We start from the raw sequence: 26,847 nt of genomic DNA, 5'->3' as shown, positions 1-26,847 counted from the left end.
AGCCGACCGGCCTGGTAAAGCGCTCTATGAAATGCTAGAAAAATAGAAATACAGGATTATTACAGAAGGAAAAAGCAGATGAGAAAGAGATGGTTCAAATGCTGAGCGCTGAGTGACTTTTTAATGAAGGATTAGTGCCTCCAGTGTAGCAGGATGAACTCTGCAGCTTCCTCTATAAATAACCCAATCTATCAAGGTCTGGTTTCCTTGTAACCAGGCTTGGCTACGCTCGCTAAGACTGTGCCCTTGGTATTTTCTTGTATTTATTTCGTTTCGTTTGTTTTCTTTTTTCCCCCTCTCTCTCTCTCTCTCTCTCGATAGTGCTCTGACCTGCACAGCGGGAACTGGAGTTCTCAGCCCCCGGTCGATATCTGGTAAAGATGGCCGAGTTGATGGCTGTCATCGGATTTATACCAGGGATGGGAGCAATAAGCGAGCTGAGTACCACAGGCCTCAAGTATATCCATCAAGAGATTAGATCATACAAGAGCCGATACCTGTGGTAGGCTGACGTTGACAAGAGCGTGAGGCAATATTTACTGGTAAGCATCAATCTGTCCCATTACATGACCTGTTTTATATGCAATTTGACCCATCGTAATGTTGACTAAACGACACAGATACTAGGCTGGCTCATCGACTTCGTGGTGGCCAAGGGTGGCGATAACCCTCCTAGCACAGGCGCACACTGCGAGAAAATGCTCCAGCCTGAGGCTCTTCCGTCTCTTGGGTATCGGTATCTTCCAACGGGAATGGAGTACTAAACAGACCTTTTCACATCGAAATCGCTCTCCACCGTTGGCCGTTCACCTTCGTGTAATAGGTTCTTATATACTTGAAGGAGTCTAGGGACAGTGATGACAATACGGTGTATGAGGCGGCTATTCCTGTGGGGTAAAAACGAACCCGGGACAGGAATTCACAGGTCCTCGCTTTACAGAGCAAATGTGATGCTATCTATAAACTTAGCGTGAGCCCAACTTACATAATCCGCATTGGAGCCACATCGGATTGCGGGATGGAGTCTAAAGGAGCTCATCTCCGCAGTCCTCCCATTGTGCTCCCCCTCCAAGCAACCCGTCAATTCCTACTCGGAAGTGCCCTGATACATATCTCATAATGGCAAATAAGAAAATAGAACAATGGGAAGTCGAGCGGTATTGGGAGATCTTCTCATCGCTCGCAGGCGGCCAGCCCCGTTTGAACAACTCCCAAGCCGCCTCCGTGCTCAGGAACAGCCGCCTCGCCGATGACCAGCTGGAGAAAGTTTGGGATCTTGCTGATCTGGACGGAGATGGTGAACTGGACTTTGAAGAGTTCTGTGTTGCTATGCGGTTGATCTTCGATGTGGTCAATGGGGTATGTCATCATCTCCCTCCACCCCGGACAACTAAGCGCGTCGTGTGCCTCGACCATTTCCAAGCTAACAATACTACTCTTAGGAATTATCGCAAGTCCCCAACACTCTACCCGACTGGCTCGTTCCTGAATCCAAGTCCCACCTCGTCCACGCTACTCGTGCCTTGAGCGGCGGACAGGAGCAGTTCGAGCGTATAGAGGATGAAGACCTAACGTCTGGTCTGAAAGATGGATTCGATTGGTATATGAACCCCGGCGACAAGTCCAAGTACGAGGATATATATACTGCCAACAAGAACCAGCGCGGGGAAATTGCCTGTACGTACACCCACCCGCCTTGCTTCGCAATGCGCGCGCTAACCTGCAACAGTCAACTCACTAGAACCACTATACGAGTCTCTCGACGTACCAGACACCGACATCCGCTCAGCCTGGAACCTCGTCAACCCCTCCGCACGGCCAGAAATCAACAAAGACGCTACCCTCGCTTTCCTCCACATCCTCAATTACCGCCATGAAGGCTACCGCATCCCCCGCACAATCCCCGCCTCCTTACGGGCCTCCTTTGAGAGCAACAAGATAGATTACCAATTGGACAGCGCACGACCGGCACAAAGATGGGGCGCCAATGGCGACACAGAGACCTCGACAGGCCGCAAGGGCAAGTTTGGCGACACATACCTCAGTCGGCTCGGCGTCGCCGGCAAGACCTCTTACACGCCCAAGGGAACAGACTTCAGCGACACTATCCAAGACGAGGAGTGGGAGAAAGTCCGGCTACGGCGCGAACTGGCCGAAATCGAAGCCAAGCTGCAATCCGCAAACAAGGCTACCGATGACCGAAAAGCCGGGTACCGCGATGGAAGGCCGAATTACGTTCTTATCAAGAAGGAAGCTCTCCAGCTTCTGGAGTACAAAGAGCGTGAGCTCCGTGAGCTGCGAGAGGGCACGGGGCGGTCGAAGGCCGGTGAAGATGTCTCGCGTCTGAGCGAGGATGTCCGGACAGTAGGCGAGCAGGTCGAGGGGCTGAAGAACCATCTTGCCCAGCGACAAGCTCACCTTGCCGACTTGAGGACCGAGATTGAGGACGAGCGCGCGTCGCGGTAGTGTACTGGAGTCGCTCGGTTCATTCTCTAGTCCCTGCATATTTGCTTCTTGTACCTAGTACTCTGGCGGTTTGATACTATTGTATGTATGTTTATATAAGTAGAGCCACTTTCTTGGCGAGGAGCTCAGGCGTTGAAATGATTCCATATTCGCCATTTACCACAGATATTGGGACTATCGCCTACCTAACTTGCCTCAAATTAACCCCTTTGATCTGCATCCCAGACAATTGCGGCTCGGGTCAATGGCCCAGGAGAAGGAAGGTGCGGTGACAGTCGTGCTTTCCTACATTTACATTGGTAGGAAATGGGCCATCGCACCTTCGTCACTTTCGCACCTTCCCAAACTCCAGCCGGAAGACAGCGCTCCGGATGTGCCAAAGAGGAAGGCGCGCCTATTCGTTCCATGACGGTCGTTCCTTCCTCTATGGCACAACAGCCAGTGTCCAGCGTGCCTTCCCCAAAGCGCACCTGCCATCATTGAAGACCACATTCCCGTTCTAGATGAGGAAGGCGCGATGGGCCGAACCTCTTTCTGTGAGTTTATCACGGTTCTAATTCCATTCGTTTATAGTACATAAGATACACTACATGTCCAATCTCCTGAAGTAGGGTACACCAAACACCAAATATGCCCGGTCCATGCCAAACCAGCGCCAAATCCGTCCAAATGAATAAAACATCCAAATTACAATAGAGAGATCACAATCACTTCCGCTCAAGCGACTCCATAAGACTACCGCCATCCCTCTTCGTCTCAACAGCCTTGAAGGCCTTCCCGCTCGCGCCCTCAAGACCCTTCTCAGCACGCACATAAGCCTCCTCACTCCGATCAGTAAGGATCATCAGATCCTCATCAGACAATATCTTGTTTGGATCCGCGGCACTCGCCTCAAAGGCCTCGAACTCATCCTCGCCAAGTGCACGCTTAAGTTCATCGAGGTCATCGCGGTTCTCAGAGAGCAAGGATTTGAATTTGCCCTTTTGGATAACGAGTCGTTCAAGGCGGCGCTTGCTATCTGCCTTTTCGAGAAGCGTTTGCTCAACTGTTCCTTTTGTTGCGAGGCGGTAGACTATGACGGGCTTTGTTTGGCCTATGCGGTGGGCGCGGTCTTGTGCTTGTAGATCTTGCTGCGGGTTCCAGTCGCTGTCGAAGAGGATGACTGTGTCTGCGGATGTAAGGTTTATGCCTTGCCCTCCGGCGCGCGTGGACAGGAGGAAGATCTTATAGCTTGGATTTGTGTTGAAGGCCTTGATCTGTGCTTGCCGGTCTGCTTGGCTGATTGCGCCGTCGATGCGGCAGACATTGTAGGAGCGTAAGTATGTCGCCCAGTCCTGCAGGATGTCGAGCTGCGTTTTGAATTGCGAGAATATGAGGATTTTGTGGCCTTTGCTTAGGAGGGAGGGGATTAGACGGTCCAGCAGGAGCATTTTCCCGGAGGCGCTAACGAGCGTTTCGTCTATGGGGGTTTTGTCGGGGTCTGTCCAGGGCCAGTAGAAGTTGTGGGGGGAGTTGCAAGCTAGTCGGGCTTGCATAACGGGGTTCTGCATTTTCTTTTGGGCGATTTCGCGTTCTATAGCATCATTAGCATGTGGCGTAGATGGGCAAGCAACAGATGAGCATACTAGCAAGCTTAATAGTATTCGCCCGCTCAATCTCTTCCTGCTCCGACTCATCGACTTCCTCTTCCTCAGACTCATCTTGAATACCCAGTTCCAGATTCCGCAGCTTCGAGTTAAACTCGCGGTCACTGATATCCTTGTACGTCTGCGGTCTCCCCCTCCGACGAACAGAACTAGCCCTGCTCGCGGGCGTCGAATCCCGACTAGACCTGAGACTCTTATTCGGCGTCGAAACACCACTATTACTCGCGCTGCGCTTGCGGCTCCCCGCACGCAGGTTCAAATTCCTCTCACTCTTCGCCAATAACCGCTCAGTCGCCTTCTCCTCAAGATACTGCCTTCCCGTCCCATTCAGAATCTCCCTATACAGATCCTTCTGCTCGCTCGTTAACGGCGCGTAGAGGATATACTCTCTCTTCTTGGGCAGGGCAGTCTCAACATCCGTCTTGACGCGGCGAAGCAAGAACGGTTTGAGGATGGAGTGCATTGTTGAGACGAGGGTTCGTTTGCGACGCTCAATCATGTCTGTCTGCCCGTTATTATCGAGGACAGAGGAGAAGTCGAACCAGTTTTGGAAACTGGTTAGGTCGTTGAAGATTTCGGGGAGGAGGAAGTGCAGGAGGGACCAGAGCTCTGTTATGTTGTTTTGGAGGGGCGTGCCGCTTATTAGAAGTCTGTTTGCGGAGTTGTAGGACATTAGTTCTTTGATGAGGCGGCAGTTCATGTTTTTGAGACGGTGGCCTTCGTCCTGTTTATCGCATTAGTATCCTGACCTTAGAAGCCCGGGCTAGGGTACGTACCACGATGATGTACCGCCATTGGTACTGGGCGAGGAATTTCCGGTCATTCATGCAGATTTCATACGACGTACATATGACCGGGAAGTCAGGGTTCTTTTGGTTCTTCATGCTCATGAACTTCCGCCTGAGGTTTGCGCGTTCGTCCTTGCTGCCGTGATACAGCACCGTTTTGATTCCGGGTGTCCATCGTGCAAACTCGTCCACCCAGTTACTGACGGTACTTAGTGGTGCCGCGATCAAGAATGGCCCGGACACATTATGCTCCTTGAAGAAAGCAATTAGGGAGATGGCCTGCACTGTTTTCCCAAGACCCATCTCGTCTGCCAGGATACCGCATAGTCCATTCATCCATAGGGACTTGAGCCATTCCAGGCCCTCGAGCTGGTACTTCCTCATCTTACCCCCAGTAACAGGCGCAGGCTGTTGAGTGGCGACAAGCTCCTGCCCACCAAGAACGGTAGGTTCCCCTTCGAATTTGTCCGCGGCGTTCTCGAGCGCTTCCTGGACAGAGGTATTCTTGGCCTCGTCGACATTGACTTCTGCTTTCTTGAAGTAGTTGGAGATGGCGTTGCCCTTGGCCGGCGCGGCCTTTCTCCCCCGCCCTCGCTTTGACTTTGCCGGTTCTTCTTTCTTGTCCTTGTCATCGTCCTCGGTCTTGGTGGGTTCTTGTCGTGCGCTGCCTCGGGTACCCCGTCTCGTGGTTGTCGGCGTCGCATTATCTTTTGTTTCGCTAGGTTTATCGGCTGGTTGACCCTTTTGCTCCTGCTCTTGCTTTTTCTCCGCTGCTTGTCTTGCCTCCTCTTGTTGCTTCTTCATTTTCTCGGCCATGATTGCGACGAAGACCTAGATCGTGAATCAACATTAGCTTCCTCAACCTAGAAACGAGGGCTCAGATACACACCTCGCTGGTATTCAGCAAATGCATAAGCGCCTTCGCCTTGACATCGATATCCTCCTCATTCTCCACAACCCCATTTTGCCCATCATTCCCGTTTCCATTGCCATTCATCTTCATATCCTGGTCGACATCCACCGCGGGTGAAGACGGCTGTGTTGAGTTCTGGCGCATTGCGGTATCAAAGGTAGGAGTAACCGGAGCGTCAGGGTTCGACATAATGAATTCGTAATTGCCACAAGTAAAAGAATATCAAATAATCGCCATCAAGAGATCGTCCTCATTCCAAATCCACTCTGGTGCAGGTGCAAAGAGATGACAGAGCGCGTATCGCCACTCCACGGCGCAAAGTTCCCAAGACAAAGGCGCGCCTGATTATCCAAACAAAAAGCACAAACAAAAGAAGAGAACCTAATAGCAGTACTCAGGCAAATATATGCAGGGGCCAAAGGATGTCAACGCCAGGCAGTTGCCAAGGTGGCTAGGTTGGAGGCTGCTAGTGTTGGTACGCTCTTCCATGACGGAAATTGGGAGACGCGGGTTTTCGCGTCAGCGCACGGGCCACGTTTAGATTGATTGAGATCAGCCAATCACCGTTGTTGGTCTACTTTAATCTCATTGTTCGTTTGCTGTTCCAGGAAAGTATTCAAGATCTTACGAAAAATATGTCCGGTTCCAGATTCCAAGTGGCGACAGTCAAAAAGTCACAATTACTGTAGACTATATCCTGGAGGATTTCCAGCCCATTGTGGTAAACGACTTCCCGAGACCGCGGGGTCTAGCCATATATAGGGCTGACGTTCGTTGGAATGCCGAATCTTTTGGGTAGATCCTGAAAGGCAATTCAGTCAATCGGCGAATATTTGATGCAGCACTGGATACTGGATCTTCAGTCTATGCTGTTGTGCGACGGGTCTGTTGAAAGTCAAGAGTGCGTTTCCTGGTATCATTGGGAGGCTCTCCGCTTGGACGGCGAACACAGCGTCGACCGGAGATTCCAGTACCAGTGATATGGGACGAAGAACGTTCAGGGCACCGAGGATGGTCTAGACTTTCGATAACTGCATACCATCTGGCAACCGTCATCTAAGATCAAATCTGTACTCGATGGTTGATAAACCACTCAAGCTACCTGTATATATAAGGTCGAGCTACCGTAGACACGCGGGAGTAGACTTCAAATTCTGGTTTAAATTTGGAGGCCAACATATCTCGAACCGGCGATTGATTACCCTGGCGCAAGATCCGAGCATTTCAAATCCAGTTAGCACATGAAAACTTCATGATAGGGGCCCGAGAGCTTGGTTCATAGCAGCGGATAGTAATGGGTTTTATCCTTGATAGACAAGCCGCAAGATGCACTTCTGATTGCGGTTTTGCCTGCAGATATTCCTGAGACGTGCATGGACGCCAGTCAGATCCTGCAGTTGGCTTGCATAATGAGCACGAGAGGCCAGATACAGCTAGTTGTGTGCAGGAAATCCGTTGCGAACTCGGAACACTGGGGCCTTGAGAGTGAGACAGGATGAGGAAGTGGGTGTATAGAGTCGGTGCTCCTATGTAGGTAGTGAAGTGTCCTCATGAATATGCTCTTGGTGAAGCAAGTCAGAGTGACTGAGTATTTTATAGTAGATATTGAGTTGTTATCTTAAGAGAAGAAATTAGTATAAGTAGTTGCGACACTCCTGAGATGAAGTACTGTCCTAGTACACTAAGGTGCCTGAGGCAGAAGCGGTATACAGAAATGCGGTTACGCAGCCACAAATCCTGTATACAATAGTTTCGTGAACAACATGCTGGCCGTCCTTCATACAGCTGTCCTACAGTAGTCAACTGCTCCTGTCAGTGCACTCAGTGAATGTAAAGCGTCGTATGCAGGTGAGTTGGCGAGGGAATGATCCCGTCTGCCGAGTCAATCTGAAACAATCTTCCGTTTCAATCCAGCGTCTCCATCTCCGACTCTTCTGCTTCATCTCTTTAATCTGATTAATCCCGCCCGCCCTTCCTCCAATCTGTTCTTCTGCTGCTTGCCGGGGTTGTCCTCGCGATCTCTTGCTGTTCTCCATCTGCGACAGCACCCCTGTCTCCGATCGACAGCTGTCTGCTCCCTGTAAGTATTGTCCAGGCGTTCGGCCCCCTCAGTAGTCGCCCTCACTCTGGCCCCCCTGTTCCTCTGTTCCTTTGCTCTCTTGCAATTGTTCTTTGCTCTGCTCCCATACCTTTCTTATTTTTTCTTTATCACGCCCCTCGCCATGCTGATGCTCGATTCACTACTAATCCTGGCCTCTCTCTAGCTTCACTCGGCGAGCTGGGTCCCCCCGAATCCTCGTCCTCTCCTGTTCCCGTGCGAATTGCGTCCTTTCCAGGCGCGGGCCCGTGTCCTTTTCCTGGCAATCCCTCCTCCCCTCCAAAACCGCCTGTCCTACGCGATTTGTCCATTATCGCACTCAACCCAGGGGCTTCCGACTTCTGCCCCTATCGCAAATTCGACGTCTTTTAGCGGATGTGTGGCTGGCCCTCCGACACCCCCTCGCTTCAGCCGTCGATGAATAATTGTCTTGGCCGACCGATAACTTGTGCGCTCTGAACTCTGTTCCAGTACCAAATTGACGGAAACGGAGTGATTATTTCTTCGCTGTCGTCTCTACATAACTCTCGTCGAGCGCCGCCTGGAGGTGGAACTCACCATGGAGTCCCCCACATCGTATCCTCCGGAGTCGCCCATGGAGCAGGAAGATATCCCGGTTCCTTGCAAGGGCTGTGGAGAGGTATGCATGAACACTGGAAAATCTCGAATATTACGGCTACTGACTTGGACAGATTCTGGAAGAAGGCAAAGCCTTTGAACTCGGTAGGTCATGAATCACCGGAGTCAACGTCCCTCGTACTAACTATGCTTCTAGCCGGTAACCGATGGCACATTGACTGTTTTCGCTGCAGCTCGTGCAGCACCCTCCTCGACTCGGACGCGCACCTCCTCCTTCTCGGCGACGGATCGTTGATTTGCAGCAACTGTACCTACAGCTGCAGCTCGTGCGGAAACAAAATTGAGGATCTGGCTATCTTGACCGGCGAACAGGCGTTTTGCGCCCAGTGTTTCCGATGCCGGAACTGCAAGCGGAAGATTGAGAATCTGCGCTATGCGCGGACATCGCAGGGAATATTTTGCATGGATTGCCATGAATCGCTAATGCAGCGGCGAAGGAAGAAGAACCGCGGCGCGACATCGAAAAAGCACGCCAGTCCTGGCGTGAAATTAGACAAGTCGCTTCCTTCGCTACCCCCGCAGGAGGCAGAGAATATGATGCCGGTTGCAGATGATGTCTCCGTCGACGAGTATGTCGACTCGACGATCGAGGTGGGCTCTCGGGGACTGGCGCCTGCGCTGGACGCTGGAGCAACCTCTACTACTGATAATGGTAAGGGCGTCGTCATCACATGAAAGAACATGGACTAACTGGGGCAGATAACCTGATTCTCCCCTCGAGCACGTATCGCAGTAACCGACACTCAGTTGTACCATCCGTTGCACCCCCCGAGTCCGATGCAGATGGCGGCGAGTTCCTCATTCCTCTGGCGTTCGACCCATCAGAAGAACAGCGGCCTCGTGGCCACTCCAGCAGTCGCACCAGGTCTCCGGAACGTATGGAGAGTTCGTCTCCTCACATTGCCTATCAGGAGAAGGGCCGGGACCGTCCAGAGCCCGAATCCAACCGCTGGCGTCAAGATGAGTCTTTCAACAGGGCAGGAAGATCCAACTCTGCCCGCAGTTCCAGATCCGACTTCGGCCACAAGGGGACTGGTTCTTATTCCTCAGCAATGGATAGCACCAAATCGTCAACGACAATTGGAAGAGATGGCTCGACTCTCGACTCGCAGAGGTCTACAGCTGCTGAGAGCACAACTATGTTACCCACCCGTCCCTCGTATGAACTCCGGCGTCTACATGAAAATGGAGGATCATCGGAGTCGGCGGTCACTCATCCCAAACGTGGCGACTCGCTGGAGAGCAGACGCCATCAACTCCCTCGAAAAGATATTCAATCGCCGAGCGCCAACACAAGTGACCAGTGGGGTGACCGTTCTACTGAGACATTACCCAAGAACACTTACAAACCGGAGACATCACGGATGCAGCGCAACGATTCATATGAAAACACGAAATCTCGGGCGCGTCCAAACTCAATAAGCGCCCCTCAGCAGCAAGATGCATATGGGGCCACTGGGTCGCCTCTGCGTTATAATGGCAGTGAATTGTCTATGGACGAAGACGTGGCGCGCATCATGGGGTCCGAGGAGCATCCCTCCCAGTCTGAGTCTTTCCTTCGCAGGATGTCCAACTCCGTACGCCATGGCCGAAGCTACAGCGACAAGGGCTCTCGGCTATCGAGAGATAACAAGTGGCCCAAGACTCCTGTCAACGGATCTTCACCAAATTTCGATGTTGCGTCAACCAGCTCTCCGGAACAAGCAGGAGCGGACGAGATTGCGTGGCTGCGCAACGAGCTGCGGAAGGAGCGCCAGCGGGTCCAGGACCGGGATCAGAGAATCGCGGAAATTGAATCTGTTCTGAATGCTACCGCTGACGTGAAGCAAGTCAACACCGAGTTGAACGAGAAGCGTTCGACTATGGTGGTGTTGGATGCTCAGAAAGAAATCGCCATGCGGGAACTCAGTGTTTTGACCGACCACCTCGAGACCGAGAGGCGCGGGGGTAACAGTGGTCCCCTTGATTTGAGCAAGCTCACTAACAAAGTTCTGCGGGACTTTGTTGAGTCAATCCAAAATCTCAAAGACTCTTTCACACCACAAATCGAAGAATTGGTACAAAAGCGGAACGACGCCGCTGAAGAACTTTCAAAGATTAATCGCATGAAAGACAAGAGTTTCCAAGAATTCGAACAACTTTCTTCAAAGAACGCCCAGCTGGCCGAGCTGAACAACCAACTCGTACATCAGGTGCAGGAACTCTACAAGGCCAATAACAGCGACGGATCGCGCGGCGCCAACGGCCTCGGGATTTACTCCCACGGAAAAGAAAAGTCGCTCTCATCAGTCGAAGCGTTCAAGGCGACGGGCGAACTGGCAACCTCGGGCTCGACTCCGCACATGTCAGAAGAGGCCGAACCGGCAACCGTCGTCCCAGGCCCTCAAGTCGTCAGCATTCGCAAAGGCCAACCTCGCAAGTTCAACTGGAAGAAGGGAGGACAGAACGTCGCAAAGGGTGTCACAAAAGGTCTCAAGGGTGCATTCATGTCGAGCGAAAGCAGCACCGGAACTGCGGAGGGTACTGCCGGTCTACCGCGCTCTCAAACGCAAGACCCCAGCCGACCGGGCTTCGGCTTCTTTGGAAACCAACGTAACAAGCAGGCGGGTGGAAGAATCCCAACGTCTGAAACTGTCCCAACTCTGTCCGACACTTCTGCGACCGGTAAGTTTCCTACCGCTGCGTCATATTGCTCTACTAATCGTGTAGGTCTCTTTGGCACCGATCTCGAGCTGCGTATGGAACATGAGAAGAGCATCATTCCAGGTATCATCACCAGATGTATTCAGGAAGTTGAGCTACGAGGTTTGCACCCCCAAGTCTCTTTCAATAATCTCGCTAATCATTTTTTCAGGCATGGACATGGAAGGAATCTACCGCAAATCTGGTGCGAGCTCAGCTATCCAGACTATTCGAGAAGGCTTCGAGAAATCTCCGCAGGATTATGATATCTCAGATCCGGATCTCGATATTCACGCCGTGACGTCGGCGCTCAAACAATACTTCCGAAAACTGCCCATGCCCCTTATCACGTACGACGTTTATGAGACGATTATTGACACTGGCGAGATCTCTTCCCACTCTGGCAGGGTTGACGCCTTGCAAAAGAGCCTAGGAGAGCTTCCGCGTGTCCACCAAGATGTGCTGGAATTCCTTGTGTTCCACTTGAAGCGCGTTGTTGAGCGCGAGAAGGAGAATCTGATGACCAGCCAGAACATTGCGGTCGTTTTTGCGCCTACGATCATGAGACCGCAAAGTCTGGCACGTGAAATGACGGATGTCCAAAAGAAGAACGAGGTCGTAAAGTTCCTGGTGGACAACTGCCAGGAGGTATTTATGGGTATGCAAAACAACAACTAATAATCGACCGACCCGGTCCTGCTATTATTCGCTCCAGCGCCAATATCTGCCATTGCCTTATTATGCGCTTTTCGCTGTGTTTCCGTGGACTGGCGACCCGAGCTCCGTCACCCGACAGCCTGTATATACCAGGGATCGCTATCTGCTATTGTTTCTCTTACATCTCTTTCTATTTCACAATCTCCTTCCTTGTCGACAACACCCCTCCCATCCAAAACCCACTCAAACTTCTCTGATGATCAGCGCCCTCGATACCCTTCATGTATCTTTTCCATGCTTGCGTGCCATTTCGATTCCCTCCCTCTATTTGAACCCGATCCCGCAGGTCGAAGCTAGTTCCCACTAGTGCATAGTGCAGTCAGTGGTGTTGTGTATGTGTGTCCTCAAAAACCTTCAGTGAATCTTTTACTCTACAGTACTATTAGAAGACTTCCTTTATTTTCTTTTCTCTTTATATTCTCTTCGCCCATCAGTCCGTTGTATGATGGGGTGGAATGGATTGGAATGGACTGGATGTCCGCTATCATCTTCTTGGTCGGGTTATATGTCTTGCAGTTTAACATTGTATTTGTACGTCTCTTAGGTGCGGTGTGTGCTGGGTACGGTCTGGAGTAGGTGGTAGTTTTGAGTATCGTGGATTGTTACGTTGTAGGATGGAACTGCATGCTACATTCTCAGGTGGCTTTATGTGATGTTATCAAATGCATGATGACTTACGCAGGTTATCGTATAAATAGGTCGTTGTTTTTACAAATATATTTGTGTCCGATGTGAAATGTTCGCAGAGCATTTGCTCTGTTCACTATATATATATATCATGATATTGTCAATATGTACAACCAGACCACGAACCAAATCTAAAAGGTATCATCCTCAAGCCTCTCTATCCGCTTGATAACACTCGGACTCTGCTCATCGGCGTAGTCCTCCGTTGTATCATTCGCACCGGCCGTATAAAGGAGCTGCTCGACGATACGTCTAGACGCCTCCTTGGCTACATGTACATTAGTATGCATCCAGTGCAAATATTCCAGCAAGAGAAGTGTACATACCAGGCGTCTTCATAAGCCGACTCTGCGGAATATGGAATTGCATCGTCTTGGGCGGGCTATACCCCAAGTCGTCATCATCATTGAATTGGTCATCGTCATCATCACTATCCCACTCGCTGCGTTTGCCGAATCCGCCTCCGCCCTTTGCCGGTGTGAGAACGCTAGTTCCTGGCTTGGGAGGGCCGCGCGGACGAGATGGTTTGCGACCTGTTCCGGGTGTTTGCGGCTTAAGGGGTGAAGAGAAGAGCTCCGAGTTGAGTTGGGGCGCTTCAGGCTCGGGGCTGGACATGGGGGAGTCGTCGAAGGCGTACTTTGTAGCGGATTTTGTCTGAGGGGTGGCAGTGAATTTGGGGTTGTAGGTCGCGCCCTTGCCCTTTCCGAGGGGTGTAGCTTGTACGCGGTAGGTCCTGTCTGCGAAGCGGTGCATGACGGGGTCGGAGTTGTCTTGTCTGGCGGAGCGGAGTTTCTCGGTGGAGACGGGCGGGATGAAGGGGGAGGACATAGGGTCGTTATCGTATATATCGTCGTAGGTTCCGCGCGAAGCTTGTTTGCCAGGGGTGCTGGGGAGGTACGAGTCATCCTGGTAGTGTTGGTCGTGATCGTTCTCCGCGGAGTCGTTGTAGGGTGATGGGTGCGCGATGGACGAAGTCACGATCGAGTCATTCATCGGGTCATCGTGCTGTGCGGCGCGCGGGGTGCTATGCGACGAGAGGTTCAAGTCGGTGAGATCGAGGTCATCGGGGTTCCGGCCGTCCATGCGGTCGGCGGAGGGGATCTGGGCGGACTCGGACTCGGTGATCTGGCTTTGAGAGATGTCGGCCGATTCATCTTCCGGGAGTGTTTCGTCGACTGTCGTTTCCTGCTCGGGTTCTTCTCCGTATCCGCTTAGGGCGACATTGGCGCTCTCTTCAAAGAATTTCTTCCAGAACTGGCGGGGTTTTAGCATAGGATATCCGGGAACGCGGTATGAGTACGAACCTTGGCGCCCTCTCGGACATCACGGGAAGCTTCGGAGTATTGCTGGACGACAGGAAGAATACCGGTTGCAACAATGCGGTGGGCACGACTGAAGTTGTGGTCGATTTCTGAAGAATGGTCGTGGTCAGTGACCTGGTAGGATTGAAAGCGGTTGTTTGTTTACCTTGGAGTGTCAGGGTGATGGACTGCTCGAGCTTCTCCAATTCCTCTGTGAGCGTCAAAGGACGTCCAACCATGGACGACGGACGCGACATGTTTGTCTACTTAATGAATGAAGCAAGAAGTCACTGGTCAAGAAGCAATTCGTGGTCTGAGACTCTTGAAGAGACAAAGTTGTTGACTTGAAGGCGGGGAAAACACGGGATGCCCAAAGCGGTCGAATAGTAGGGCAGAAAGATAAGGGTCCTGATAAGGTCACGTGGAGGCGCAGCGGGGAAAGCGCCGATGGTCTGACGGTACTTAAGCTGTTGCCTTCTTCCCCGGAGTCTCTCGGTCTCGCAGCAAAGGGGTTAGGAAGTGGTATTTGACAAGATGCCGGCTCCGGTTGCAAAAGGTATGTTGCTGCTTTCCTTTGGACGGCCTATCCGCCAGCTCCGCCAGCTCCGCTATACCCCATACTTGCCTACGGGGGCGGTCTGCTTATCAGCAATGATGTATGGCTCTTCGAATGGGATCCTTCATTTAGAAGAAGACTGGCGCTGGTCTCTATTTCAGATGCTCAGAGGACTTGTTAACTTGACTGCATGAAATGTTCTTTGATTTGGGTGCTGATGGCAGCTAGGAATCATCATTGGCGTGGCGGCGCTTGTTGCCGCCGGCATCGCGGTCTACGAATCTCCTCAGTTCCGACGATGGATCGACAACTCGCGCCGGAAGCTGGCGATGACATTACACAATCTCGGAGATGAACTCCATCCCGGTGATATTGACGCTTCACGCGGGCACGATATCTCCATGATGGAGGAGATCGGCCCAGCCGCGGAGGAGCGAAGACGGATAGCTCGGGAAGAGATCCAGCGAAGACGAAGTCTATTCGAAGAGCGCCGGAAAACAAGATCTAACGACTCACTTGGAACGTTTGATACACTCGTAGATGAGAATGGCTATTTGGAAAGTCGTGACGAAGGTAACTCGGTGGCAAGGTCGACGGCAGTGGATCTTGGCGCTTCGCAGCCCGTCCAACGAGGCAAACAACCAGACAACCCAGCCGCAGATTCGACCGTGCTTTACGATGCAGAGCCGATGGCCGCGTCTGACAAGCTGCAAATTTCTATCCCAGCTTCACGGAGCCGCGCTTCATCCGTTTCCGATGCTTTTACCCCTGTTTCTGAAATGTCCAACGACATGTCGATGATTTCGGCGCACCCAGCTGACAATCAGCGACCGAGATCATCCTCATCTAGTCACACCGAGGGAGGATTCTCCGAGGTCATATATGTGCATTCAGAGTCAGTCGCTAGCGGAAACTTGGATGCTCGTTCTCCGTTTTCAGATCTCGAAGGCTTGCGGTTTGACCAAAACCAAAGCCGTCCAGTGACGCCACCAACGCCGTCGACAGCTGACAACTTCAGTCACATCGCAGTAGACGCTTCATCCGATGGGAACATCAGTGACTTTGAGGGCTCATTCCATGACGCTCTTACCCCTGCCAGTTGGTCAGAAGTCGGAAGTGATGTCAGCAGCGATGAATACAACCACCATGGCTTCAACGCTATGCAGAATTTTTGAAAATTGGACACTGGATGGAACAGGCGCTTTAGGGACGGAAGGGAGTACTAGGGTAATTTGTAGCTGGCGTTGAACTGTTGGTTTTTTTGAATGAAATATCTTATTAGATGTCTAGACGTGTGCGCTCAGTTCAAGTACCTCAACAACTGACAGGGCATAGATCTTCACCAAGGCACCAGGCGTACCTTGGAGCATCCATCTTTCGGAAAGTGGAGCCATAGCCCTAATCGGAAGAGTCTGGCTGGGCTTCCAGTTCGCTTGATCACCTCAATTCCCAGAGTTCTCCTTGGAGCAAGAAGCGCGGCCGCTTGTTCTTTCCAAAAATTAACGGCTCCCCATCGTTCCTTCCATCCTTCGCGAAAATATCCTAATCGGCGCCGAGGGCAGGAGCGACCCAGAATGAGTCTCAAACGGAGATTTCCTCCATCACCCGGCTATGACTTGTGTCTACCTTATCCTTAGATGCTTATCATCATTCGACGGGTTCTCCGCCACCCAAGCACTGAGGTGTCGAGAAGCACAGACGATACCTGTCCCCTGGGAGCGGCAAGCGCCGGACTATTGATGCTCAATCTGCCTGAATCATATTCCCGGTCGAACTTTGTTACCGCACATTGCGCAGGCCCTGGTCAAGCGTCACGGACGTGGGCGTCTGATTCCGATTGATTATTTCTGAATATTGAGGCGTTGCGAAAAGGCATTAGATTGGTACTTTAGATCTGGGATTTGGCGCTACGGTTGAAGATCCTAACCCTGCTCAATCTCAGACAAAGAATGAACTGCAGATGGATTGCTGGGCGTTATCAGCTTTTATATTACCTTGAAACATCCACTTCTCTATTTCAATTTCAAGGAACGGGCGTAATGGACACGCTAGACCCTGGCTATCTGGCCTAAACTAGGGTTACCGAGGTTTATGTCGCCTACTCTATTCCTATACCCATTGAGATTGTCTCGACTAGCTTGCGGATTTGGGCCCAAACATGCCACCATAAGAAAGCACTGCTGTTTGATGATTACCTTATGATCGGGGCAACGATGCGAGGGATTGACTCTGCAATATAAACCCAGGAACTGACCGACTGGGACTAGATCTTTAGTGCTGGACTTTGCATCCTCTCGCTGGCAACAGGTAGGTTGAATGCGGGGAGAATCTTACAATAAATGAATACTAAGCAATACTTCAAACAGGGGCTTCGCATGGGACGGGGAAACACATCGAATCAGTGTCTAATGACGATCTCGCGATCTATGATCTGGGCAACTTCATCCTTGTTCTCGTGGATTCCATCGTCTTAAACTGATAAAGCTCTCCATTCTCGCACTATATTATCGAGCTTTTCCATCAATGATCCTACGGAGAGTCATAGCCACAACAGCTGTCCTTGCCATTGCTTGGGTAATCGCTATGGAAATCGTTTGGCTTGCTTTTATTTGTAAACCTCTTGAGGCGGATGAATTGATGTTACCAGCAGCGTGTGCCAAAGGCATTACTGAAGGGTTCTTGTATTTCAGTGGTATATCCAATCTGGTGTTGGATCTCTGGGTATTTGTGCTTCCTTTGCCGACTATTGTCAAGCTCAGAGTGCCGACTAGGAAGAAAATTGCCCTGGGTTGCCTCTTCAGTATCGGAGCGGCGTATGTTCTTCTTGCCCTAGCTGAGTGAAGGGACGATAAAGCTCATGGTACTACAGGACATGTGCTACCACTGCTGCTCGACTTGTTTGTACCGTTTGCCAGAGATCCCATGATCTCACCTGTACGTCACCCCTCTTAGGCTTTCAATACAGCCCTGCTAATTAACCGCTTATGCACAGGGGACTATGTTCCGCTTCCCATCTGCTTCGTTTGGGAGCCCGTGGGGATAATTCTCTGTGCCAACCTTCCAACAACTTACAAGCCCCTTGCAGCCTGGTTTCGCAATATTACAGGCCAAAAATCCCCCGATACGCAGCATCAGACCCAGGAGAGAGCCCACATAGCTGGTATCATCGGCACATGTTTGCCAGACGCAGAATATTTCGCCACCCACTCGATCTTCCGACGGATGAATGCACTAGGAATATAATAAGTACGAATATTAGACGACAGGGACTACCTCCAGCCAGGGAATGTCAGTGGCAGATTCTACAATCAGTATATATCGGGAAGATGCGAAGTATGAATCTCCCAATGCTCGCGCTGCTGGAAGCGAACCGTGAAAGCACCGGCCTACAGCACACTTGGTTTTGAAAGAATTTTTGGACACTGGCGGCACAGTATGATCTCGCTGCTGACCTCAAACAGGGAGAATTCATTTTTATAAGACCCGATCTATTGAAACCCGGATGATAAACCTTGATGCATTAGGGCACCAGGCAACTTTTCCTTACAGAATACATACAGCTGGAGTGAATCAGTGCACGTCGTAAATTAGACCTTCGTCTTGATCAATCACTCATCTCGTCAATTAATACGTCCCACTGTCCCAAAGCCAGCTAGAATATCCTGAGCCCAATGCTCCTACTGAAGCAAAAAAGATAATCAAATCTGAAACCCAACCCTCTCCCTCCACCTCCCCTCCCACCCTGGATAAAACGGACTCTCCCTAAGCGTCTCCTCCTCCCAATTCCTAACAACCACCCCCCTATCCTCCTGCTCCCCCCTCCACTCTTTAAGTTTCCCCAATACAACCGGCAAAAGATGCTTATGCACTTTCGGCTCCGTAATCAGCCTCTTCCCCTCCGTAACCTGCTTATACAACAAAGAAGGAATATAAGGCTCGCTTCTCATCTCCGTAACAGGCGTGAAAATCGCCTTGAAATTAAACACGATTGCACCGCTTAGAGGAAGTCGGCGTAATGTTTGCCAGTCAACCCGCAGATAGCACTGCTCTATAGGGACTTGCTTGTCCGAGGCGGAATGGCGTGTGCCTGCGTTCAGGGCGTACTCTTCTGGTGTTACAAAGAGCGGCTTCCAGTCTTCTATGAACCAGGCACCGCGCTGGATGGGGGCGTCGGTGGGCATTTTTGTAAAGTATCTACTTTTTTGTTAGGATATTTCCATGTAACATATAGAAGAATAGAACGGTGGCGTACCGATCCATAGATCTGGCCATCTTATCATAATCATTAACCTCTGTATGAATCGCCGCGAGCGGCCGTCCAAAATGCGTCCCGAATGTCCAGCCTATACTCGAACATATGAACCCAGCGCGAAGATGATAAACCCCCGTCTCGCGTTCGCGAATCATCATCGGGAAGTCCTCGGGGACATTATCAAAGAGTACTGTTAATGGATGCGTCCTTGTCAAATCAGTGGTGGTACCAAGGAGCCTGTTTATGAAAATTGTATTATCCTTCGCCAGAGAGAATTGCCTTGGGTACCGAATACATAAGTTCTGGAGAACCATTTCCATTAACTCGCGGCAGGCGAGACTTGAGTCGGGATCTGGAAAGTAGTTTAGGATTTTGTTGCCGTGTTGCCGGAGGAGGGCCTTGCGCTGTTCTAGGCTGGTAAAGTAGTTCTGTTCGAGCTCGACCCAGAAGTCGGGTTCGTATTTTGAGAGCGCTGGAATTTTATATTATATTAGCAATCGCTCGAATTACTGGAGCTGGAGCTCAAGTTGGGTGGTTAACAGCGACTCACCCATCGTCTGATGATAAGTCCATCTAAACGGCCTATACGGGCGAAAGCAAGCAGTTTTAATATCAAAGTCGGGACATGGCTGGGGATTCGGAACGCCGCTTAGAACCGAGTAATCGGGGAATCGGCCTAGGGCTTTGATGTCTGCTTCGGTAAAACCCGTTGCTGTGGTAGGTCCATTGTTTGAGCCCTTGGATTCGAGGAGCTTTGCGTATTTTGCGGCCGTTGGGTTCGTCTTTGCTGCTTGGAATAAGGCATCTCGGCGAGAGGGCGGGAATTGGGTCTTTGGGTCTGGGTCGGAGCTGGATTTGGACTTGGACTTGGATTTGCCATTGTTGCTGCTCTTAAACGATAGACTGGTGCCGAGATTCTTAGGGAGGGATAAACCGTAGAGCTTCAGGAAGAGAAGTGTTACTGTGGCGGATAGGGCAAATAGCCCTAATAGAGTGGTCTCAGTGAGGCCCGGGCCAAAGAGCCCTTGGCCGGTTTGAAGGAAGTGTTGGATGTTGGTTGCCATGTCTGCTCAAGCTGGGTGGATAGTGGATGGTACGTGCGCTTCAAAGACAATTTTAAGCTTTACGTTCTTATCTCCATTTGAGGTCTCGTGGTATGCATGCATCCATGCTGATGCGGTTCTTGGAGTTGTTCTGTCAGTCGGCGTCTTTGTCCAATAAGAAATGGCTCGCGATGTATTTCCTGAATGGGAACTTGTACTCGACTGCCGGTGCCACGCCCATGCCAGCTACCTACACCCTGTAGTGAACTGTCTAGCATTCTTGAAATTGAGATCAAGGTAATCAGAGCATGCTAGCATACTGGGACATGGCGAAGAAGACAGACCACGATATCAAGATACCCCAACTCACCCGCCATACTGACAGACCCCCAACGAAACCCAAGAACACCAAACCACAATGTCCATGACCTACGAAGACAGCCTAAACAGCGCACCCCCTCGCCCACCACCCAAAATTCCAACCCACGTCCTCGACCAATTCCTCCTCAAGGACAAAGTAGCCGTCATAACCAGCGCAAGCCGCGGCATAGGCGCCGCCGCAGCGAAGCCCCTGCCGAAGCAGGCGCGCATATGATCAACATCCACCACCAACCAGCTACACCAGAGCTAACAAGTAAAACCAAAGCACTAAGTCAAAGATGCGGCGTGAGGGTTGTAAATCGGCAATGCGATGTATCCGACTACGAAGCTCTAGAATCTACAATATCGGCGATTAGAAGGGAATTTGGAAGAATCGAATATTCCTCGCCAACGCCGGAATCTCCATCCCAAAACCGCTCCTCGAACAATCTCTAGCCGAATACCACGCCCAAATGGCCGTGAATGTGCGCGGGGTAATCCACAGCGCCAAAATCATCGGCCCCATCTTCAAAGACCAGGGATTCGGCAACTTCATTATAACAGGGAGTAGGGAGTATAAGCGGGCGCGTCGTGACCGTTCCGCTTGACCACACAGTGTACAATATGACCAAGGCCGCAGTAACACATCTGGGCCGGAGTCTCGCGCGCGAGTGGAGGGGGTTTGCACGGGTTAATCTGCTGCTATGTCTTCTTCGTTTCTCTCTACATGTTTCTTTTTAGAGGTTGGTTCTTTGGAGGTAGGCATCTTGAGGCGTCGAGTAATGGGATGGCAAGTCAAGTAAAAAGAAAACCCAAGAAAACAAAATGACCTTGATTCATCTCAACCACAGACTCTACAGCCATATGTACCGTCATCTTGATCTGCCTGGTATCGTTCTCGAATTCGTAAAGGGTCGTTCCTGCGTGGCTGCGCCGCGATGATTTACCAAGTTGGCTCCTTATCACGTAGCTATCTCGCTTTTCATATCTAAACCTGGTTAGTGTGCGCCTATCCTTTTTATATCCAGGTATTATATATGACTGTCTCCTGAAAGTAGTAAATATTGGCTACCCTATGACAGTGACTGCCCCTACTGAATGCAGTACATCCATCCAGAATACATCGACCCCAAAATCAAGAAGCTTAAATACCTCCAAGACAGCCAATTTTACCTGCGAGACAGGCTCAGAGAGCATCAGGTCGCTAAGCTGGGTCAATCTATCAAGCACAAACTGTCGCGTCCGCAGGATTTCCAGCGCTTCGCCACTTTCTTCATTCTCCGGCGTTACAGCAAGTGAGCCCGCCGCCACAAGGAGTAAAAGCGAGTGTACGCATGATGTACCCGAGGTAATATGAATTTGCTCCAACCGCATGATGACGTTACGACCTAGAAACTCAACCCATTGTTTGGTGTCGTCGTGAAGTAGCACCGCTGACCAGGTCTTGGCCTGTTGCTCTGCCCAAGAGTTCCCAATGACCCCGAGAGTTCCACTCAAAAGACCTTCTCTGAGTCGCTTGGCGCGTTGTTGGGCGCGGCGGGGAAAGGCATAATATAGTTGGTAGAGGGTAGCAAACATGTAGGCCTCTGCAAGCAGGAGGTGATCAATAGCCGGGGTATCCTCGTCTCCTGTATTTACGATCTCGTGGAGCACGGGCAAGTTCAGCGACCATATTTCTTCATCAAGTTTGTCCAAGGATTCCACAAAAGTTTCTGCCGCAAGCGTAGGCCTGGAATGAAACGGCCGAACTTTTCGGATATGCTGTGCTACACGGGCAAAAAGCTCCTGGGGTGCCGAAGCAACTCCTGCCCACGGATGAGGCATTATTCGTGCCATTCGGGGCTGTAATACCAGAGCATTGTTCATGCCGGGCTCATCTGGCCGTGGCCGTGAGAACCCTAGCTTGCCGTGGCCATACAGTGAGACCTCATCGCTCACAGAGCACACCACCATCTCCCAATAAATCACAGCCGTTTGGAAGAACTCGAGAATATGTGGCTCGGAAGAGAGCTGAAGCTGGACTGCCTCATCTGCCATGGCGCTTTGCATAGCTTGGAGGTGCACAGCTCCCAAGTCAGTGATGTCGTGCCAGCAAGTACTGAGTCCAAGCATGAGCACAACAAATAAAAGCTCGGTCGTCCAGCCTGATGCCCCAGATGCATCGGCATAGAGACTTGACAGGGCTAGTGATTGGTACTCCAAAGCCCGGAATTTCATATCAGGTTTCCGCCGCTTCAGCTTTGCAGCCGCCATGCTGAGTAGGGCGTAGAACATGGAGATGGAATACTGCCATTTATCGCTCACGAAAGATCGAAAGAGATTCGCTTCGGAGTCAAATGTTGAGAATATGGGACAGACGACAGTAAAGTAGGCTCCCACCAGCTCGCTCTCCAGGTCGAATAACTGAAGGCCCGGAAGGAGCGATTGCGATAGAATCCGCTCCAGAGATTTGATTGTTGGGACCGGACTTCTTCTGTCTCTTCGAGCTTCAGTGTCGTCATTGTCGTCACTATTCCGCTGAAAGCATGAAAGCGAGATTGCTTGCTCGTCGGATGCCGGGGTATTGCTGTCAAACAGTCCCAAGATGTCGTGATCACAAAGCCCAAATTGGAAGTCATTCGGAAGCGCTGGAACCGCATCCAACTCTGCCACCGACACATTTGTTTCTCCCAAGCTGATTTCCCCAACAGACGACAATGGCAACGGTGTGTCTGAAGATAATCTTGGTGGCGAAATAACACTTCCACTATGTACCGGCTCGTTATCACTGGGGTATCGCTCATGCTTGGTTGACCACCGGATTTTGGGCTTCTGCGAGACACCAGGACAGGTGAACCCCCTTTCACTGCACTTGATACAGTTTGGTTTTGTCTCGTCGCATTTTACCTGCTAAGTTAGTATCTTATTGTCAACCTCGGGCAAGATCCGTTATTCACCTTTCTAGCCTTGCATCTCGCACATCCAAAGAACGACTTCTTTACGGGCCGTCGACGTCTTTGCGGCGGAAGAGAGAAGACACGATGTTCCATTGTCACTTAGAATGCGATGAATTATGGGTATATTGCCAACCTAATCAAAAGTGTGAGGTGCGGCAAAGAGCCACGCGGAGGTGAAGGATAAGATCCCTTCATCTTCTCCGCACTTGTTGGGGTAAGCAGCCTATCACGGCCTCTAATAGGGCCAAGATAAGCCGACTATCGAGATAAACTGTAGGCGACGGCGTAATTAGGCCAATGAGGTTGTGCGTTATTCAGATAGGAACGTGCGGAGTGACCAGGGAGGTTGTGCGTCATGAAAGTTGGTTGGAAACCTGGATATGTTTACCCCATCTGCCATGTGGGCACTCTAAACTTGACTAAGTAAGAGGGCTTCAAAGGTTGTGGCATTGAAGGTTTGCTTGACACTAATCTGACCTTCAGACTACTTCCACTCGATAGCCTACAGCTTTGCCCTGTTGACCACTCCGTCCAATCTCCCCAATCTCTCTCTTGTTACAACCATCGACCGAGGAAAAGAGCTCGAGCCATTCGAATCCTCACCCAGGACCATGCTCGCCAACGCCTGCGCTGATCTAAAAGCCCTTACCATGCCGATCCCTTGATACGCACCGCAAACCCATTGATGTTTCCGCCCTGCCCCAGGCCACTTCCCAACAAACGGGTTTCCGTCCTGCGTAAATGCAACGCAACCGCTCCATGCATGCGTAATCTTCGTATTTGCGCCTTCACTCCCTGTCCAGAAATTGACCAACGTTGGGACAACAGTGCGCAGATGTGTTTGCGGGAGGACGTCCATTTTGCCATCGTCGCTTGTCGCGCGGCGAGCAGTATTTGCGCGACCTAGAATAAACGAGCCGTCAGGGCGTTGGACCATATAATCATAGTCGTGCTCTGCATAGCGGAGCCACAGGGAGTTGTCTATGGAAATTGATGTTGAACCGGGAGGGAGATGGCGCTGGACATTTGCGCGGACGGGCGACACAAACGGTCGCAGTTCAGGAACCAAGTGGCTCATCCAGGCGTTTGTAGCGTGGATGACTATCGGCGATTTCATGGTCCCGCGCGTTGTATGTACTGTTGCAAAGTCATCGCTTTCCTTTACAGCAGTAACGACGGTGTTTGTTTGAATGTTGAGGTTGTTCTCGGCGACGTACTTTTCGAAAAGCCCCGTCACAAATTTGTATGGCCATACGGACCCAGACGGCATGCCAATTGCTCCGACGCTCTCTTTGGGGCAGTGCCTCGCGTCGAGGTCTGCTCGTGAGGTGTAGACTGTGTACCTCTCTGCAAGGTCCGGTGCATGGCGCCGCATATCCTCCAGGGCACGAACCGCGCGTCCAAAGGTATGGTTGTCATGATAGACGTCCACACCCTCATGGAGTCTCAAGTCGCATTGAATGTTGTTCTCCCTGGCACACTTTGCCATTTCTTCCAGATGACTATGCTCAAAGCGCATCACCCTCAGGGCTTCCTCTGTCCCATACGCTTCCTGCCTCTCGAACCAAACCCCCGGACTCATGACCTTACAGTGACCGCCATTGCGACCAGTTGCGCCAGAGCAAAGGTCACGCGCTTCGATGATGATGATTTTCGCCTCTGGTTTGCGAGCGTAGAGTGAGCGCGTTAAGCTCACGGCGGTCATGCCTGAGCCAATGATAATGATATCAGCTTCCTGAACCCATGGCGACTGGAGCTTGCTTATTTTTGAAGGCTGCGAGAGCCAAAACGGCTTCGTAGAGTTGGCGACCGGAATGCCCGGGTCAATAATGCCTGGTTCGTAAATACCGTCTGGCGATGTAGACATTTTGCGGTTGATCTGCGCACAAACTTGAGAGCTACCTACAGAACGATCAAGTGGCAGCGATAAGCTTAGATAGTATACTAGACAACCTCGGCTCCCCTCCCGGTGCAGAATATTACTGTATTGGGACAAGCAAGGCGTTGTAGCCCTGATTGGAGGAGACCTGCACTTATCTCCAACATCGCCTCCAAGACTCTCGGATCCACGCCCTATCTTTTGATGGCCGGCATGATCTCCGAATGTTGGGGTCGAGGCTAGAAAAAGAACTTATTCAGCTCTAAACCCTTTGAAGAAGCCAAGCCTTATCGATAAGGGTTGCGGAGATAGTGCCTGTCTGATATCTATATCGAAGTATACAACGTCTGTTAAAGCAGTAGCACAGCATACAGCAAGTGAGGATGCGTTCGCAATGCATTTCTGATACAAGGATATATGGAGAGAACGTAGGAGATAAAAAGGGAATGATATCCTCAACAACTTTCATGGTGTCTTTGTCAAGACCTCACCTCGCTTCTATATCCAACTGAATAGCATGTTCAATCTAAAATCCAACCAATCAAACCACCATCACCATGCTCGGCGCCCTTCAAAACCGCTTCACCACCTCTGCTAAGGACAAAGCCCAGGAGACAGACAAATCAATCCTAGAAGGCAACCTCCCGGCCTCCTGGTACACAGAGCCCCTCTTTTACCAATTCGAGCGCCGCGCCATCTTCTCCAAGCACTGGCTCCTCACAACACACCGGCTCCGTCTCCCCGAAGTGGGAAGTTACCTGCGCTTCGAGATTGCAGGGTTCGACTTCCTCATTATCGAGAACAAGGAGGGCAAAATCCAGGCATTCCATAATGTCTGCCGGCACCGCGCGTACCCGCTTATTGACAAGGATGGGCCGGACCAGGGGAAGAGGTCGATTTTCAGTTGTGGGTATGATGGTACTTCCACCTCCTTTTCTCATCTATCTATCCGGGGTAACAGTGTATGATACGAATCTATGAGATCATATGATCACTAGCGGCGTGGCCGCTAGCTACTCCAACCCCCTGAGGATTCGACCCCTCAATAGAGAAAGGAAGATATCGTGAAGAAGAGTCTATCGAAGCAATAGAATTGAGCCCTATCGTTAAAGGCATTCGCTCCTTAGTAGGCTACGTGCGTGTAGCTGATACAGACGTCATTCTCCCCTCTCCTTCCCCTGGGCCTGTACGATTCGTAACAGTGTATTGACAATGAACCGGACAGGCTGGTCCTACAACCTCGACGGCAAACTCACCAAGGCGCCTAAATTCGAGGACATGGCGGGATTTGACGCGGGCGAGTAAAGTCTTTTCAAGATCCACACGCACGTCGACAAGACCGGTTTCGTGTGGGTGAAATTTGTTGCGGCGGAGATGCCTTCTATTCCCTGGGAAAAGATGAATAGATGGACAGACGAGCAGGAGCGGTTGAAGGTTTTTAGTCTGGACGAATACGTCTATCATCGGACTTGGACGACGAATGGGAAGTATAATTGGAAGGTTGTGGGGGAGAATTATGTCGAACTTCGCCACGTACGTAATATTTGGTACACCACCCGAAGAATATGAAGGTCTGATTCATTCAATCTAGCTACGATACTGCACTAAATACAGTCAAAATAGGGGTAAGCTGACTAAAAGACTGAGCAAGCGCTGACTAATATCCAACCAGCGTTCCTAGCGGTATCCTAAGTTCGACACACCCCCCCAGCGTTTGCGAGGTCATGTATTACCTTTCTAGGCAATAATAAAGCTTGAAAGTGCCATCTCCGGCTCTTCATTAGTTCTAGTGGCCAGGTCTTCCTGTATCACCTTCTGTAGAACCCGTTGCATCGGACTAGGCGGTCCTTCAAGAATCCTTTGAAACTTCGCTTGAATATGTGC

At 51.0% G+C, this 26,847-nt stretch overlaps 11 protein-coding genes across 11 annotated transcripts; 6 read left to right on the top strand and 5 right to left on the bottom strand.

Moving 5' to 3' along the window:
- Positions 1–799: 799 nt before the first annotated feature.
- end3 (cytoskeletal adaptor protein SagA) lies at positions 800–2,566 on the top strand. The gene is made up of 3 exons (XM_073776685.1): positions 800–1,359; positions 1,443–1,677; positions 1,730–2,566. The coding sequence occupies exons 1-3, from the start codon at positions 1,120–1,122 to the stop codon at positions 2,464–2,466; spliced, it is 1,212 nt and encodes a 403-aa protein (XP_073633181.1). The 5' UTR covers positions 800–1,119; the 3' UTR covers positions 2,467–2,566.
- A 457-nt stretch (positions 2,567–3,023) lies between these two features.
- Positions 3,024–6,276, bottom strand: BDV14DRAFT_39899 (putative SNF2 family helicase/ATPase PasG). The gene is made up of 4 exons (XM_073776684.1): positions 5,790–6,276; positions 4,889–5,731; positions 4,092–4,836; positions 3,024–4,039 (listed from the first exon to the last, which is right to left on the bottom strand). Exons 1-4 carry the CDS (start codon positions 6,000–6,002, stop codon positions 3,174–3,176), a joined length of 2,667 nt encoding a protein of 888 aa, XP_073633180.1. The 5' UTR covers positions 6,003–6,276; the 3' UTR covers positions 3,024–3,173.
- A 2,194-nt stretch (positions 6,277–8,470) lies between these two features.
- BDV14DRAFT_186683 (putative Rho GTPase activator Rga) lies at positions 8,471–11,910 on the top strand (the record flags this gene model as incomplete). Its single annotated transcript, XM_073770852.1, has 6 exons — positions 8,471–8,551; positions 8,604–8,634; positions 8,687–9,202; positions 9,250–11,214; positions 11,260–11,355; positions 11,405–11,910. The coding sequence occupies 6 exons, from the start codon at positions 8,471–8,473 to the stop codon at positions 11,908–11,910; spliced, it is 3,195 nt and encodes a 1,064-aa protein (XP_073633179.1).
- An 825-nt stretch (positions 11,911–12,735) lies between these two features.
- BDV14DRAFT_162705 (DASH complex subunit Ask1-domain-containing protein) lies at positions 12,736–14,265 on the bottom strand. Its single transcript, XM_073766922.1, has 4 exons — positions 14,104–14,265; positions 13,941–14,047; positions 12,963–13,890; positions 12,736–12,904 (listed from the first exon to the last, which is right to left on the bottom strand). The coding sequence occupies exons 1-4, from the start codon at positions 14,192–14,194 to the stop codon at positions 12,768–12,770; spliced, it is 1,263 nt and encodes a 420-aa protein (XP_073633178.1). The 5' UTR covers positions 14,195–14,265; the 3' UTR covers positions 12,736–12,767.
- A 206-nt stretch (positions 14,266–14,471) lies between these two features.
- On the top strand, positions 14,472–15,668 carry BDV14DRAFT_194918 (uncharacterized protein; the record flags this gene model as incomplete). Its single annotated transcript, XM_073772059.1, has 2 exons — positions 14,472–14,493; positions 14,722–15,668. 2 exons carry the CDS (start codon positions 14,472–14,474, stop codon positions 15,666–15,668), a joined length of 969 nt encoding a protein of 322 aa, XP_073633177.1.
- A 1,408-nt stretch (positions 15,669–17,076) lies between these two features.
- Positions 17,077–17,736, top strand: BDV14DRAFT_194917 (uncharacterized protein; the record flags this gene model as incomplete). The annotated part of the gene is made up of 3 exons (XM_073772058.1): positions 17,077–17,306; positions 17,363–17,427; positions 17,486–17,736. The coding sequence occupies 3 exons, from the start codon at positions 17,077–17,079 to the stop codon at positions 17,734–17,736; spliced, it is 546 nt and encodes a 181-aa protein (XP_073633176.1).
- Positions 17,737–18,191: 455 nt separating this feature from the next.
- On the bottom strand, positions 18,192–19,873 carry BDV14DRAFT_208112 (heme-dependent oxidative N-demethylase family protein; the record flags this gene model as incomplete). Its single annotated transcript, XM_073775331.1, has 3 exons — positions 19,296–19,873; positions 18,746–19,217; positions 18,192–18,687 (listed from the first exon to the last, which is right to left on the bottom strand). The coding sequence occupies exons 1-3, from the start codon at positions 19,807–19,809 to the stop codon at positions 18,192–18,194; spliced, it is 1,482 nt and encodes a 493-aa protein (XP_073633175.1). The 5' UTR covers positions 19,810–19,873.
- A 333-nt stretch (positions 19,874–20,206) lies between these two features.
- Positions 20,207–20,756, top strand: BDV14DRAFT_194915 (uncharacterized protein; the record flags this gene model as incomplete). Its single annotated transcript, XM_073772057.1, has 2 exons — positions 20,207–20,305; positions 20,526–20,756. The coding sequence occupies 2 exons, from the start codon at positions 20,207–20,209 to the stop codon at positions 20,754–20,756; spliced, it is 330 nt and encodes a 109-aa protein (XP_073633174.1).
- A 460-nt stretch (positions 20,757–21,216) lies between these two features.
- On the bottom strand, positions 21,217–23,177 carry BDV14DRAFT_208111 (Zn(II)2Cys6 transcription factor; the record flags this gene model as incomplete). The annotated part of the gene is made up of 2 exons (XM_073775330.1): positions 21,217–23,034; positions 23,085–23,177. 2 exons carry the CDS (start codon positions 23,175–23,177, stop codon positions 21,217–21,219), a joined length of 1,911 nt encoding a protein of 636 aa, XP_073633173.1.
- A 409-nt stretch (positions 23,178–23,586) lies between these two features.
- On the bottom strand, positions 23,587–25,015 carry BDV14DRAFT_208109 (NAD(P)/FAD-dependent oxidoreductase; the record flags this gene model as incomplete). The annotated part of the gene is made up of 1 exon (XM_073775329.1): positions 23,587–25,015. The coding sequence occupies exon 1, from the start codon at positions 24,949–24,951 to the stop codon at positions 23,587–23,589; it is 1,365 nt and encodes a 454-aa protein (XP_073633172.1). The 5' UTR covers positions 24,952–25,015.
- A 417-nt stretch (positions 25,016–25,432) lies between these two features.
- On the top strand, positions 25,433–26,026 carry BDV14DRAFT_162701 (Rieske [2Fe-2S] iron-sulfur domain-containing protein). The gene has a single exon (XM_073766921.1). The coding sequence runs from the start codon at positions 25,521–25,523 to the stop codon at positions 25,929–25,931; it is 411 nt and encodes a 136-aa protein (XP_073633171.1). The 5' UTR covers positions 25,433–25,520; the 3' UTR covers positions 25,932–26,026.
- Positions 26,027–26,847: the final 821 nt, after the last annotated feature.

The sequence above is a fragment of the Aspergillus stella-maris genome (assembly GCF_047715825.1).
Source record: "Aspergillus stella-maris strain CBS 113639 unplaced genomic scaffold BDV14scaffold_2, whole genome shotgun sequence".
NCBI classification, from domain to species: Eukaryota; Fungi; Ascomycota; class Eurotiomycetes; order Eurotiales; family Aspergillaceae; genus Aspergillus; species Aspergillus stella-maris.
Note: the sequence above shows the minus strand (reverse complement) of the source record. Positions and strands in the feature narration are given on the sequence as shown.

What these genes read in the sequence shown, in the direction of transcription:
- end3 (XM_073776685.1), top strand. Translation starts at nt 1,120, where the DNA reads ATGGCAAATAAGAAAATAGAACAATGGGAAGTCGAGCGGTATTGGGAG. An exon ending in TCTTCGATGTGGTCAATGGG is followed by an intron (nt 1,360 to 1,442) that starts GTATGTCATCAT and finishes TACTACTCTTAG; the next exon opens with GAATTATCGCAAGTCCCCAA. An exon ending in CCAGCGCGGGGAAATTGCCT is followed by an intron (nt 1,678 to 1,729) that starts GTACGTACACCC and finishes AACCTGCAACAG; the next exon opens with TCAACTCACTAGAACCACTA.
- BDV14DRAFT_162701 (XM_073766921.1), top strand. Translation starts at nt 25,521, where the DNA reads ATGCTCGGCGCCCTTCAAAACCGCTTCACCACCTCTGCTAAGGACAAA.
- BDV14DRAFT_39899 (XM_073776684.1), bottom strand. Translation starts at nt 6,002, where the DNA reads ATGTCGAACCCTGACGCTCCGGTTACTCCTACCTTTGATACCGCAATG. An exon ending in AATGGCGGTACATCATCGTG is followed by an intron (nt 4,837 to 4,888) that starts GTACGTACCCTA and finishes TGCGATAAACAG; the next exon opens with GACGAAGGCCACCGTCTCAA. An exon ending in GAATACTATTAAGCTTGCTA is followed by an intron (nt 4,040 to 4,091) that starts GTATGCTCATCT and finishes ATGATGCTATAG; the next exon opens with AACGCGAAATCGCCCAAAAG.
- BDV14DRAFT_162705 (XM_073766922.1), bottom strand. Translation starts at nt 14,194, where the DNA reads ATGTCGCGTCCGTCGTCCATGGTTGGACGTCCTTTGACGCTCACAGAG. An exon ending in CATCACCCTGACACTCCAAG is followed by an intron (nt 14,048 to 14,103) that starts GTAAACAAACAA and finishes ACCATTCTTCAG; the next exon opens with AAATCGACCACAACTTCAGT. An exon ending in TCGGCTTATGAAGACGCCTG is followed by an intron (nt 12,905 to 12,962) that starts GTATGTACACTT and finishes ATGTACATGTAG; the next exon opens with CCAAGGAGGCGTCTAGACGT.